Source organism: Artemia franciscana, chromosome 15 (genome assembly GCF_032884065.1).
Source record: "Artemia franciscana chromosome 15, ASM3288406v1, whole genome shotgun sequence".
In the NCBI taxonomy this organism is placed as follows: domain Eukaryota; kingdom Metazoa; phylum Arthropoda; class Branchiopoda; order Anostraca; family Artemiidae; genus Artemia; species Artemia franciscana.
Genome location: NC_088877.1, coordinates 20,038,629 through 20,054,272, shown reverse-complemented (window position 1 = coordinate 20,054,272; position 15,644 = coordinate 20,038,629). Strand labels below are relative to the sequence as shown.

At 34.7% G+C, this 15,644-nt stretch overlaps 1 protein-coding gene across 1 annotated transcript; it reads left to right on the top strand.

Annotated features, from left to right (window-relative positions):
* The first annotated feature begins 2,241 nt into the window (after positions 1-2,241).
* On the top strand, positions 2,242-14,490 carry LOC136036552 (uncharacterized). Its single transcript, XM_065718856.1, has 3 exons — positions 2,242-2,303; positions 7,424-7,504; positions 13,782-14,490. Exons 1-3 carry the CDS (start codon positions 2,242-2,244, stop codon positions 14,488-14,490), a joined length of 852 nt encoding a protein of 283 aa, XP_065574928.1.
* The last annotated feature ends 1,154 nt before the right edge of the window (positions 14,491-15,644 follow it).

Sequence of the window (15,644 nt, the reverse complement as noted above, 5' to 3'; positions counted from 1 at the left end):
TATACGTCCGTCTACCACACATGAGCTATGTTTCTCTTGTCTCCGCGAACCCACGCGCGGACTACTTTGGAGATAAATATCGTTTTTCTTTGTCCGCTAGATCTCTGAAGTCGTTTTTCTTGCTTCCACTTACCTAATATAGATATTACCTAATATAGATAATATTGAGTATCTCTAGCTACCTATAATTGCAAGACTTGTTAAGGAAATAATTTATCAATAACTAAGTGTTGATTATTGACTAACATGAATAAAGATAATGACTAAACAAGAATTTAACTAAAAGGTGGTAAAATATGTGACAGATCTTATTGGTCTAAATATTCAAGACCTATAAACACAACTGCTTTCTAATCTCAATTCTTTGTGTTTCTGATTCTTAGCAGCAGCTTGGCAATGGAAAATCTCAGTTCTATTGGCCTACTAGATATGGTCTAGATAGGTCTGGAGACATTTAAATTTTATTTTCTCTACAGTTAGATTTAGTGTATCAGGGGATATGCATTATGTTACAAATCTAGTGATCCCCCAATTTGAATGATCACTAGATTTTAAAAGGTCAAAGAAAATTCGATCCTTGAATCTAGTGAAGACCTTTGATCTTGACTGCCATCATAAGAAAGTCATGAACCCAACTTAATGTTAGGCATAGGCCTACCAAAGAGTATAGTAAATGCTAGATAAACCCTGTGTCTGACCTAGGTCATCCAAAATCAGGGCTTTGTTGTAGATTGCTAGTAACCCTTAGAAATTTGAACTAAATATAGCCTACAAAAAGTTAGTAGACATGCTTACCACTAACACCAACTTCCCCTGAGACCGTTTCCCAGGCCTTTAACACAAGGTGTTTTTTGCAGTGATCACTCATATTCTTTGAAAATAATATGGGCTGGCACCTAACAGCCATAATTAGTTTTTCAGTCACCTCCATTATTTTTTTTTCTCTTTTTTAAATCAGAACAAGGTATGCAACTTGTCGCAAAAAGTTGAAATTATTGAACTCATGCAATTTGTTGTAGGAGCTGAAATTATGAACGCATTTTTAATTGCAGCAAAACGCATGGTTTTGCTTCGTATGTCGCATGATTTTTGTCATTATCATCAACATCGCACGATTTTGCGCGAAATCGCAGCAGTGTGAACTAAGGGTAGTCGTCCGCTGGCGTGCTAGATTCTTATCCGCTGTGAATGGGGCCGACGTCCGTCGGATCAATAGAAAGAAGCGCTGAATTTAAAACTTCTGAAAGGTGAAAATTCAGGATGTTGGTTAAGACTTTGAAATCTTATCCATTCATCATTAAAGATTATCTTGGTTTTATGGGAAACTAATTCAAGGTTTCTTAAAATATTAGAAAAGGGTTTCAGGCATTATATTTTAAAATTAGACATACATGAAGGCCAAGGTTAAGGCCTTTTTTTGCATCAACCAAAGAGACTGTTTGAGCTCAACTGCTGTTTTTGCGTGAAAAAATTGACTGGTTGAACTCTGGTTTAACCAGAACTGTCATTGTTTTTAGCTGTAGACTTATACCATTTATAATTATTGGTTTTCAAAATTCAGGAAGTGTATTTACATATTGTTAAAACCTTATAAAGTGGGATTGAGGAAATTTGTGAAATTGAAACCAGTTTCTTTTTATTTTATATATAAGCAGACCTTCTCAGAACATACTTTAGCCTTTAGACCCATCCCTGAAAGTTTTTTTTTTAATCTAACCCCCTGGTGCTCTTTTATACATTGTATAAATTGTAAAGAAATGCCTGGCCTTTTATTTAACATAATTGGCTAAAAGTCTTAGAAGTATCTTAAATCAATATACATCTGATACAGTTTAATTATTTTTGTAGATGACAAAGAACAGCATTAAAGCTGCATATATGCTTTGGGAGACATGTGTCCCTTCTGTTGTAAAGCATTTTAGATAGATCCTAATCATGGGTGTATTGCTGTTGCAAATGGTTTTGCGTTTTGCTTAAATGAGTGTTTAGAAAACAACTAGCAAATGTAAATTTGCTGTTTTATTATTTTAAGACAAGAATATCACAAAGCTAAGCATTCACCATGCTAGTTTGCATCTTGAGTAGATGCAATCCCTACTGGATCTTTGTTGACACCTGCCTCAAAATAACTTGTCTAAGTAAAATATAATGTGTATAGAAGATTAGTGAAAATGGCTGTAAATCCATCTTGGTTTTATTTTCAATATTTTTTTTTAAAATAGTTGTTTTACTCTGGTCATAATGGAGTTCCTGGCTAAGTGGAAAGCACTCTTAGTTAGTAATCCTTTGTCAATGGGGTACAGGTTTGATTCCTGGTATTGCCAGTTTATTTGTTTTGAATGGGGGTCAGTGATGTTAGACTGATTTAAACCAGCTTTAAATGGGAAATGGAGAAATATGGGAAAGGTAAGCCAGGAGGGTGTACAAAAGCACAGGATTTCTGCCCCCAGCCCTTCATTGCAATTCTTGGTCACAGGGTCACAAAGTGGAAATTAGCACTGCCAGTTTAGATCTTGATGTGTCTGTGCTGCCATACTTACTTACTTGCATATTGGTGTTGAGTTTGCACACATTTTATCTTCATTGATTTCCAAAATCATTTAGACAATCACCTAACAGTCTCAAAGCACAATTAGTATTGAATAGTTCTTTGGGCCTTTCTGACTTTCCCTTTATAGCAAAGGTTTATTGTTGTGTATAATGTAGATATTTTAAAGTAATCAATCATTAAGAAGTCCCTTTTAGTTTTATCAAGTTTTTGGGTATTAAACCTTTTTAATTACCTTAAAATATTTATTCAGATCCTTTACCATTGGTTGCCCTTTATATTACACTTGGTAATGATTGAAATATATTGTGGTCACTAAAAATTTTGATAATCCAACCTATTTTACCATCTTAAGGTTGTTTACAAAGGTGTAAGAAAATATTTGAGTACTGACTTAGCTACAGAAAACTTCTAGATATAATAAAATGTAAACAAGATGGTCCTTACTTTGGCCATATCTGTGGAAGTACTAATGAGAGTGTGGGTCATTTGAAGTATGTGTAGAATTGAATGGAATGAGAAATGAAGTGTAGGTTTGATGAGAGATGGCTTGCAAATGTGATGAGGGTTGAATGTTTTGCAAGATTTTAAAATTTTGGACAACTTTTCACGTTGACAATAGAGCACAGAAGTAAAATTTGTATTTTTTTTCTTTGTTTCTGTTATGTTAGACAATGTTGAATATTCTGAAGTGAATTTTCTTTTTTTGTTTTGAATTGTGATCACACTAGGGCTTTAGTGCAGTACAACTTACTAATGTTTATTCACTTTCTTTAAACAAACACAAGGTCTAAGTCTCCTAGCTTTAACTAAGTCAAATGTAATTTTGAGACCAGGGATTTCAAAGTAGGTCAAAGGAACCTCTGGTAAAAATGAGAAATTTGTGATACATCAAGAATAAAATAAAGTCTTTTAGAAGACAAAGAAGACAAATGAATAAAGAAAAGTACCTTATATCATAATTATTGGGCACCCTTAAGAGAGAAATGAACAAAGCTTCAATTAAGAATCTGTTTTGTTTTAACAGACAGAAGGGACAAACCTCCAAGCTTTGACAAATATAATCTCACTTTGGGGCTCCTATCTTTTCAAAGGGGATTTTCTTTGGATTTTTTTCTATCCAACTAAAACCAAAAGGGACAGCATCATATACAAGTGACCTTCCAATTACCCTAAATGGCAAGAGAAAATCATTCAGCTAGGCTAAGCTTTATCTCAATCCCCCTCCTAATGTGCAGAAATATGGCTCAAATTTCATATTTTCAATGCATTTAACCTCCTGTCACCTGTTTTTCTAGTTATTGTTTGTCACATTTGGTTAAATTTACAGCTACCTGGGATGAAGTTAGAGAGACATATTGACCAAAAAAATAGGAAATTGGAAATTTCAGCAATAGATTTTTATATTTGGAGGATTCAGGGGTAAAGTAGAGCAAAGTTGTACATAAAATGTGTTACCAGCTATTATTCTAAAAATTATAAAGCATGAATTTTTTCTTTATTATGTTTTTTTCTTTTCAGGTCCTTCTCTAGGGCTTTACCAAATCAAACATTATATACCCAGAAAAATTAGCAACAAGCTATAGTCTATATATATAAGCTTATGTTATTATATATATGCACTTATATATATAAGCTCATGTATATATAAACTATGACTTATGGAATTTATATGGCAATCAGGAAATGGATACAAGCTAAAGCAAGTAAAAAAGAAAAAAACTTCCCTATATAGCTCAGGAGACTTTTAATAGATTACTCTTCTGATAATTGCCTATCATACATAATTTAAATATTTACCCCTGTACAGTAGGGCGTTAAAACAATCTACCACAATGTAAGATATATTTAGATATGATGCTGATTTATAAATTCCAAGATTCTTTGTTGTAGTTTTCATAAATTTGTTGATAAAGTGTCATATATTAATCATATTTTATTTTATGTCATAAACATTAGCCAAACTTAAATTCTCAATAGAACTTGAGTGTGGTGGCTATAGTGCACAAGTACTGCAAAAATCTTACAACACATTATGTGTCATGGTAATAGTTCAGTGAGAAAAAAAAAACTATTTTCCTAGTTTAGCTTAATTTGTTATATTTTTGTACTTATCAGAAATATGTTGTTAATTTTAGGCAGCTGCTCCCCCCCCCCTCAAAAAATTCTTACACATTTGCTGGTTTATACTTAACTAGTATTCTACTAGAAACGAAATTAATATATATTTTCTATTGAGGAAACATAAAGCACTTCAGATTTTTTTTTTATTAAGATTAAGCAGTTTGCTGTTTTCTTTTCATTATAGAACTGCACTTAATTTTTTATGATAACAAATAGCTATGCTTTAGGCTGTAAAAGAGCAATTAGATTGTTATATTGCAGACATGTTGGTTATGAAGTGTTAGCACCAGGGAATGACATTATAACTTGACTTCAAAACAACTTCTCTGTTTCTAAGCTAAATAAAATTCTAGATAATTATTGCTCTCTGAAATCAGGGTTCCTATGTTTTAAGTAAGATATTGATAGTCAAATTAAATTTTTCTTCTCTCTATATATATACGATTTGGCTTTCAAATCAGTTAGGTAGGCCTACTGTTCTTTTGTTAGGCTAAGCCTATGATAGTGCTTTCTGGTGAAGAGTCAAAATTTGTATAGATTGCAAAGGCTAGCCTGGACAATATGTTATTACAAGTTATGAGGTTAATAACTCTGTTTGGTAAAATTCTAGTTTAGATAAATTTGTATTATCTTGAAAAAGGAATAGGTTAGGAAAATGAAACTTTCAGGGATGGGTCTAGAGACTAAACTATGTCATGGGAAAATGTTTTGAAGCATATAATTCTACTCCTTCTCTCTCTTAAAAATATTTACCTTAAATCACATTGTCCAATGAAATAAGGATTAAATCCTGTAGAATTGCTGGCCAGTGATGATGACAGTTGGGAATTTCAATATTTGGTCTACACCCTTAAAAATGTTTGTGTTATAAAAGTGAAACCCTTGCAAAATAAATTTTCTACTTAAATGACAAGAAAAAAAGCATTTTTAGTGTCATAACTTTGTTCAATTCCAATTTATGAAGTTTCCAAGATTTGGAAACTTCCAGGAAATACATTTCCTAAATTCAGATATGAAACACTGATAGCCTATGGCTTAAGATTCTACTCAAGTAACAAGAATTGCATTTTCAGAGCTAAAACCAGAGAAATAGAAACTGCTAGCTGAAAATTAAGGTAAGATATTGTTTTGCCAAAATTTTAATAGTTACAGACCAGTCAGGTATGCAAAATTCTAAGAATCAAAAATCAGAAGAGGGTTATCACATAAGCTTAGCAATAGCTTCTCAGAGCATATATTTAGCTATGGATTAATCACTGAAAGTTTCATTCTCCTAACACAACTTCTTTCAAAGATTGCAAAAAGTAGCTAAACTGGAATTTCACTTGAAATTTAATCTATAACCTGGTATTAGAATTCCAAATTCAAAACAAAAAAAAAGTCAAACTAGAATTTTACCCTCTGTATAGGGTAGCTCAGCAAAGCCAAAATCTTATCATTTAGGACTTTTTATAGATTATTTTGCTTTTACAGTATGAATAAAACATTTTCCAAGATATTACCTGAACAATTTAACCAAAGATTCCACTAATTTAGCCCCTTCCTATATCTTCAAATATACCAGAGAGTATGTTAGATAATTTTTCAACTCACTCTGACCTCAAATTAATGTGAAATATGTAAAATCCGGAGGAAATTAAGCCAGTGCTAAATCATTTAATTATAATAGAATGACACGCTTAACAAAAAAAGTTTCAACATTGAATAACTATGCTTATAAGTATTAACTTAAACCAGTTCCAGTTCCAAAAATTGTAGGGAGGTATATGGACTAACAACAAGTCCTTTCACCTCTTTGACTTCTTCTTCAGAAAAACTAGCTACTGGAAGCGCTATTCTCCTCCAGTCTACAAACATTGGATATATACGATTATGAACAATAATACATTGTTATTGATTGTGGGAAGTGCGAGTACCTGAGCTACCTGTCCCCAGCAGTTTAAGGCACTAGGCCGGCCATACGGCTCTTCCTACTCATTCCCGCTCTCTTCTGCACAATCAAAAACTATGGATAAATCGCGTCCCTTTAAAAATTGACTTCTTTGAGCTTTAATCTTTATTAAACAATATTTCTCTTCTTTAAGGTATCAATTGCTGCCTTAAATATCTTACGATCAATTTCCCATGGCAGGTTAGAATCCAGGATAGCTGTATAAGTATTTGGAATCTTAGCCTAGGAGCAGAAACGCTTAAGAGCAACAGTCTCCTCACTCTGAGCCTGGCAATCAAATAAAATATGCTGGATTGTTTGCTCTGTTGAAAAGCAGATTCGGCCTAAAGGGGAATGATGTAGCTTCCAATTAAATAACAAGCTATTTAGAAGTAGGGCACCTGATTTCAGCCGGTAATATAGCACTGTATTTAATCTTGTATGAAATGAAGATAACATTAATGTACTGTGATTAACCTTGGATCTTTGCCTGATAATATCTCGTGAATTGAGGTCAGAGGAAGGACCAGGAGATAACATGGAAGCCTTTGCTGCTAGAGAATCAGCCATATCATTATATTTTATACCTTTATGACTAGGAACATGTTGAAAATAAACTTCATTTCCTTGATCTTAATATTAAGAAGCTGTCTTCTAATATTATATAAATCTTTGTCATTAGCAATTCTATTAATATTTTGGATCAGTAGTAATGCTGATTTAGAGTCGGAGAGACAAAGTATATTTTCAGATTCAATGTTATTAAACCTTTCAACGTTATCTTGAATTTGAGTAGTCTGCTTAGTCCGTCGCTTCTTTAGGTTTTTCTTAGCACTGCCAACTGATGTACGCTATGGTACTCTCCGCTGCAAGAAAAACCACTTTTTGGAGCTCCGCAATAGGTCAGTCATCCATGCGGACTTCAAGAGAAACACAGCTCTGATTGGTACTCGGCGAAAAATTGGTTTTACTAGTCGGATCAGAACTATGAAAGATACCATTCTGAAAAGAAGAACTAGCCTACCTTCCAAATTTTTTAGGACGAGTCCCTCTCCACACATTATGCGGACCTGATTGCATGGATTCCCCTTAGGTCTTATAAATAGCAGGAACTTTTAATTTTTGTTTCATGTGTGTTTGAGATAGGTTTCTCTAGTTTACGTTCTCTTCTTCTATTGTTCTCATGGATTTCTTGTTTCTGTGCTGGTGCAAAAACAGTCAATAACTGTTAAAGCCTCACTTTCGAATGAGCACAGTGAGCAATAAAATAAAATAATCAAAATATGGCCTTGGTTGAAAGAGTTTAAAAATGTATTTGGCTTCTTGGAAATATATTAATCATAGAATTGTTGATCTGAGCTAAGGATTTCAACTACATTTGAAAACAGAATAACGATCGAAGATATTATTCCCCAAGTATTAAATATACAAAAAAAAAAAAAATCAAAACTGTTGTAGTTTTTTCAATGCTATCATATTTCCATGCAGCTCAGGTCTTATGTTAATACATGACGCTGTGAGGTCGTTTTGTGAATGAAGAACAATTTAAGGGGAGGGTTATTTTATGATCCCCTAAATTTCAAAATTAAAAAAAAACTTGCAATGAAATGCGCTGTTAACTAGAGCGATGGGCGCAGTTAAGGTGGGTGGGATTACCCCCAAAGTTCTAAGGTGTTGGTGCACAGCGCCAAAACCTTGAAATTTAGCTTATGTTTTGAATCTAATTTAGCTTCTGCGTCAGCATTTGTTGGCGCACTGGAAAACTTTTTCAGCTTTATTCTTATATCCCCCTCCAAACTCAAATTCCCAGCTGCACTCCCGACTAAAGCACATGAAAGGAATGACCGAGGGAATGACAAATAACAGCTCAAGACGTGAAATGGATTCTGAAAGTGAGTAATCTTAATAGATGTATAAAAGTAAAATAAAAATCTGTAAAGGGGAAATTTTTATTGTTCTGTGTTAACTCAAATAAATTATCAAAGTATGCAAGAAATCAAGAGGACTGCTGCAAGTGAGAGAATAAGCTCTTTAAAAAACAGAATAAAACAGATCTTAGGCAACTGCCCTGGGGCACCCCACCTTTTAGTTCAATCGGAGATGATACCACCTCCCCAACAACTACCTGTTCAGTACGCTCCTGTAGTTAATCAGCTATGAATAAAACTGTTGTTACTCCTAGGTTATACATAGCAAATTTACAAAGAAGTAAGGGTATCGAAACCTTATCGAGGGCCTCATAAAAGTCAATGTAAACACAATCAAATGGTGTACCTAGGTCTGCCAAGCCCTGAAAGTCAACAATTACCTCAAGAAGTTGTGTGTTACAAGATCTTCGTTTTCGGAAATCCATTTTGAGCAGGGCTCCAAAGACTATTGTCATCGAATAACTTTTGAATTCGCCCTACAATCAATTTTTCCATCACTCAACAAAAAATAGGTGTGATAGAAATTGGCCAATGATTTGTAAAATCTGATTTGGAGCCCTTTCTTTTGAAAGGTTTTACTAATGCATTCTTCTGGCAGAAGGGACATGACCCACGTGCAAGAGATAAATTAAATATGAAAGTAAGTGACTCTGCTGTTTCCCCAGCTACTTTTTTAATCATTTAATTTGCAAATCCGTCTACATCCGGTGATTTTGGTGTGCTTAATTTTTCAGGAACATTAAACACTTCAATAACTGAAAATCCGAATCATTAAAAAGTGAAGTAGCTTCAGGTGGTTTTATCGGTATTTCAAAATGTAAGGGAATTGGTTTTGGCTTAAAAGAAACAAAAGTCTCATTAAAAATGTGGGCCTTTGCAAAATCATAATCAATTGTTAATTGTGTACTTTGATCTGTGAATGTTGATATAGGGGGTGCCACGTTTGGTTTATTTCTATTTAGATATTTCCAAAATACTTTTGGTGACGTAGTACTAGATTAAATAATACGCATCTCAAGCTCTTCACGATTGGCTCCAAGAAACTTAGCAACTCTATTCCTTCCTCTTGTGTACACGGATCATTTATCATTGTTTTGCAGTTGGCTTTGTGACTGTTGTGGCTTAATTATGTTATTACGTGGTTCAATATTATTGATGTTGAATTATGGTCGTTTTAGGCTAAAAAAAATATTTGACTTTGTTTCTGCTCGTCATTGATTTGATTTAGCTGTTTACTTTTTTTTTTGAAAACTTCTTTCGGTGGGAATGTTTTAAAAGATTAATTTCATTAGTAGGTTAGTAATTTTGTCCGTAGTTTGATAAGTATGTTATATTATTTTATAGTATTCGCATATTATTTTCTTGTCTTACTGATTCCTCAGATTCTTGCCAAGGGTAGCTTCCTGCAGCAACGGAAAATGCTGCTATGTCTAGGGCTTCTTATTTCGATTCACTCATGTTCTCTCAATTTGAAAAATTAGTCTCCTTTCTTGAAGGCTGGAGCGCTTGAACACTTTTTCATGGCATTTGAACGCTTCTTCATTCTTCCTTGATCGTTTTTGTATTCGTCCTATCTCAACACATGCTGGCTTTACTAAAAAGGTTGCAATAGGATGTAGAAAAGTTCTACTTTTGGTAATTTTTCATCAAAATAGTAATTTTGAACACTTTCTGCGAATGTACTATTTTAATACTATTTCTTGAAAGTAGTCTTTTTTTTCGAAACTTGCTCAATTTTTTTTCAAATCAACTCCAAGCTACTTGATGATGTTGCTGACTTCGCAATTTCCACTTTATTTTGCCTCCACTAATATGGATTTTCTGAATAGTATAGTAGACATCACGGTCAGAAACGTTGCAGGAAAATGGAATGCATTTTTAAATATGATTGGACTAACTAGGTAAAAAATTTTTAAGCAATTGAATTTAATAACAAACATTATAATTTCAATGACAACTGCAACACAACCCATTATCCAGCACAGTCATAGAAAACTCATAAAGTCATAAAGTCAGGGAGACCCAAAATGACCATTGGCAGGATGTTGGAGAAGGAAGCAAAGCTGGCGTGGTCTTCGATGGAGGAGCTTTGGTTGAGGGCTCAGGACAGTTCGTCGTCGTGGCGAACCACTGTTGCTACCTTATGCACCCTCAAGCGTGGAAAGGCCTAAGTCTAAGTAATTATTTGGGGAGGGCGTTAAAAAAGAGTGAAGTCAGGGAGACCCAAAATGACCATGGGCAGGATGTTGGAGAAGGAGGCAAAGCTGACAAGGTCTTTGATGGAGGAGCTTTGGTTGAGGGCTCAGGACAGGTCGTCGTGGTGAACCAGTGTTGCTACCTTATGTGCTCTTAAGCGTGGAAAGGCCTTAGTCAAAGTCTAAGTAATTATTTGGGGAGGGCGTTAAAAAAGAGTGAAGCCTACCTTCGGAAAATAACTTCTCCCACCCCTCAAGACAAACCTTGTAAGAGATGGACATACAGCGTCTAGACCTGTAACATCCACATGCTACTCTGTATAGCCCCAAGTCAGTTGGAATATCACTGCAATGCGGGTCAGACTAACAAAAGAGAAATGGTCCCTTTTCAAAATTATATGAAAGCCTTTTAGCTCAGTGTCTGAAAAAAGAAAATACATTTTTTAGCTAGACGTCTTCTTCTTCTTCTTATTCAGCAGACGGGGCTTTTCAGTCAACACTATTCAGCCCTTTTCCTTTTGACTCTGTACTTGAGACGTTCATCGAGTACATGAAAGATCATCTTCTTCTTAGACGGCAAGATTTTTGGAGTACACTTCGGTCTCCTTTTGGCTGCTTGAAGGTTATTATTTGCTACTCTTAGGCATTGTCCTAATTGGTTTAATAAGGTGTAATAACTCATTCATCTTACTCTTCATCAATTTCAACCAGGCTTTTAACTTGATATGGCGAGAAGGACTCTGGCAAATTGTACTACACTACAGACTCCCAGAAAATATTGTATCTCTGATTGGGGATATGCTCTCAAAGCTAATAACCAGATTCAACAATAAGAGGGACACAAGATGAACTACTTATATCAGCAGGTGTTTTATAGGGTTGTATTCTGTCTGTAACACTATATATCCTATTTAAAGATTAACGTAATGGCTCCACCCTTTAGACTGTCATAAACCATTTTAAAATGTCAAGATTTGAATAGGGAAATCTCACAGAATGTTAGTTTTTCACTATATATTATCTCTTGTTTGGGAACCTCGGAGTCCTTGAAAAAAAAAGAAAAAAAAAAAAGAAAATGTCGTTTGTGAGATTTTTGAAAGATTTGCGAGTACTTAGCGTTCCATTTGTCTATAGGCCTTTTTTCGCGTCAACCAAAGAGACTGTTTGAGCTCAACCACTCGGTGTGGTTGAGCTCAACCGCTGTTTTTGCGTGAAACAGTGACAAACCAGGTTGTCATGAAAAGTGATTTTGCGTGAAACAATTGACTGGTTGAACTCTAATTTAACCAGAACTGTCATTGTTTTTAACCTTAGGGTTCTACCATTCATAATTGTTGGTTGACCTTTTCAGGCGTAGATTTCGAAAAGAAGAATTCGTAGGCTATAAATAAGTCTATATAAAATAAGAATTATAAGCTGACAAATATAATTCTAGCCACGTAAAAGTAAGGTTTAATTTTGTTTTTTTCGTATTAGGGCTATTTGGATAAATGTTGGGTTATATCCTGCAATTTGATTCACATAGGCCTTAAGACAGGAAGTCAAGAGTTTGAATATGCTTTTGAAAACTTATGTAGATACTTGGAAATCTTTGTTTCATCCTTTTGATGCCCTAGGCTTGACCTTAGCTTGGTAATTTGGCTTCAGAGATGAAACCTTGATGAAGCAAGACCCTAGTGGTTATAAAGCATTGTTAATCCAATTACTATTCTTACTAGATGCTTCAAGATGTGTTGCATCTTTGTCAGAACTCTTTACATTTCAGCCTTACCCTATAGGGCCATGGATAAATTTTCAGGTCAAACTCTAGTTTGGCTACTGTTTGCTATCTTAGAAATGGGTTAAGTCAGGAAAATAGAACTTCCAGTAATGAATCTAAAGCAAAAAATACGTAAAATTCTAGTTTAGCTAATTTTCACTATCTTGGAAAGGGAATAGGTTACAAGAATGAAACTCAGTAATTAATCCAGGGTCAAAAACACTCTGGGAAGGTACTGCCAGGCTTCTATGTCAACCCTTTTCTGATTTCTAAGTCTTAGATAATTGCTTACTCAAAAGGTCTATACCTATACTATTAAAATTTTGACAAAACAAGATTTACCTTAATTTTTAATTATCAGTTTCTTTTACTCTGGCTTTAGCTCTTAAAATGCAATTCCTTTTATTTGAGTAGCATTTTAAGCCGTATCAATATTTTTTTTCAAAATTTAGGAAATGTCTTTGCATATCTTTAAAACCTTATAAAGTGGATTGAGGAAAGCTGTGAAACAGTTTCTTTGTACTCCATGTAAGCAGACCTTCCCAGAATATACTTTAGCCTTTAGACCCATCCCTGAAAGTTTTTTTTTTAATCTCACCCCCTGGTGCTCTTTTACACATTGTATAAATTGTGAAGAAATGCCTGCCCCCTTGCTGAAAGTCTTAGAAGTATCTTATATCAAAATACACCTGATACAGTTTAATTTTTTAGAGATGACACAGAATAGCATTAAAGCTGAGTGTTTGCTTTGCAAGAAATGTGTCCCTTCTGTTGTAAAGCATTTTGGATAGACACTAATCTAACCATGGGTGTATTGCTGTTGCAAATGGTTTTGCTTAAAATGGTTTGGAAAACAAATAGCAAATGTAAATTTGCTTTTTTATCATTATTTAAGACTAGAATATCACAAAGCTATGCAATCACATTGCTTGTTGTGTATTAATTTGTCTAAATAAAATATATTGTTTATGGGACAGTAGAGAAAATGGCAACAACCGTGAATTGAGTTTTTTTCAATATTTCTTTTTTCAAATAATAGTTCTCTGGTCACATTTGTGCTCCTTGCTAAGTTGTTGGCACTCTGGTTTGGGAATCCCATCAACATTGGGGAGAATACCACAGTGTGCAGTTTTGATTTTGTATCTTTATTTACCAGCATACCCTTGTCGCGTCTTATACCAGCTTTACAATCAGCTTTAGAAAAGAATGGTTCCTGGAGAGAACTGACTTGCTTGGACTCCACAGAAATCATTACTCTCACGTCTTTATGTCTCAGCAATGCTTACTTTACTTTCAGGCATCAAACTTATAAACAGATTTGGGGCATACCAATGGGATCAGCCTTGGCACCAGTTCTTAGCGAGGTGTTTCAACATATTGAAACTAATATCTTCAAACAGGACTTCAAGTATCTCCAACTCTACATGAGATATGTTGACGATTGCTTAATAATTTGGAATGGGGCACAAGACAAATTAATATCCTTTCTCAATATTTTTTACAAGCAGGACCCAGATATTAATTTCACCATTGAACTTGAAAATAACTGCAATTTACCCTTCTTAGATGTCCTCATTACAAAACGAGAAACTAGGTTGGACTTGAGTGTGTATAGAAAGCCAACTCATAGTGATAGATATCTGAGATATGACTCCTATAACCACCCTATAGTTAAAAATTCTGTAGTCTATTCGTTGGTTGATAGAGCATTTCTGGTGTGCTCCTCTGATTTTGAGCTGAAGGCTGAACTTGATTATATAAGAGATGTTCTGATAGGTAACGGATACCCCCAAAAAGTCATTGACAAGGTTATTTTCAGGAGAAAGATGAGTGGAATTACCAAGAATTTCGCTCCTAAGATTGAAGATGATAAACCCTTTTTGTCATTACCTTATATCAAGGGCCTTACTGACATTTTAAGCTCCAAACTCACCAAACTTGGCTTTAAGGTGTTTTTTTCCCTCTGGAAGGACTATTTCCTCCTTCTTGAACAAAGGCAAGGATAAGATTACTTCAGATCCACCAGGGGTATATGAGATTCCTTGCAGTTGTGGTGATACCTATATAGGCCGTACCATGAGACCTCTACATCACCGATTAAAAGAACATGCTAATTCCATTGATGCCTGCCTTAAAAAGACAAAGCTAAAGGAGGAAGATAATTACTCTGCATTGGCCCATCATATCTTTGAAAACCCTTCCCACTCCATTAAGTTTGACCAAGCCCAACTTATTGCTATTGTCCTACAACTCTTAAAGCAGAAAATCAAGAGAAGCTTTGGAAATTGCTAAAAATAAAACAGCCATCAATTAAGACAATGGTGAGTTTCATATTAGCGAAATTTGGGAACCAATCACCCATAAATTGAAAACTCACAAAAGACTCCACCCCTTTAAGATCCACCAGGACAGCAGTCATCAACGCCTCTACCAAAATTCGGGCCATGGCACAACAAAAACTCCAGGTTCGGCTCATAATTAGTGTTGTTCAGTGTTTTTAGTTTTATTTATTTAGTGATTTTACTTTCCGGCAAGAAATTTGAATTAATCTGATGATGACAGGCACAGGTCCTGTCGAAATTATCGTTAGAAGAAAAATCAATCTCCTGACATCCATAGCTTAGGTAAGCTTATTACCTTCTATCATCATTATGAATCCTTTGTCCAAGGGGTACAGGTTTAATTCCTGGCATTGCTAGTGTATTTGGTTTTTACCAGCTAAGTATTCACCATGCTAGTTTGCATCTTAAGTAAAGAAATCCCTGCTGGAGCTTTGTTGACACCTGCCTTACAATAACTTGTCTAAGTAAAATACAATGTGTATTGAAGATTAGTGAAAATGGCTGTAAATCCATCTTGGTTTTTTTTCAATATTTTTTTTTTAATAGTTGTTTTACTCTGGTCGTAATAATGTTCTTGGCTAAGTGGAAAGCACTCTTAGTAAGAAATCCTTTGTCCATGGGGTACAGGTTTGATTCCTAGGATTGCCTGTTTATTTGTTTTAAATGGGGGCCAGTGATGTTAGACAGATCTAAACCAGCTCTAAATAGGCAAATGGAGAAATATGCAAAAGGTAAGCAGGGAGGGTGTACAAAAGCACAGGATTTCTGGCCCCCAGCCCTTAATTGCAATTCTTGGCCAAAGGGTCACAAAGTGGAAA

Excerpts from the sequence above, each read along its gene's own strand:
- LOC136036552 (XM_065718856.1), top strand. The coding sequence starts at position 2,242 with ATGGAGTTCCTGGCTAAGTGGAAAGCACTCTTAGTTAGTAATCCTTTG. Across the intron at positions 2,304-7,423 it reads CCTTTGTCAATGGGGTACAG|GTTTTTCTTAGCACTGCCAA; the intron begins GTTTGATTCCTG and ends TCGCTTCTTTAG. Across the intron at positions 7,505-13,781 it reads TTTTTGGAGCTCCGCAATAG|GCATCAAACTTATAAACAGA; the intron begins GTCAGTCATCCA and ends CTTTACTTTCAG.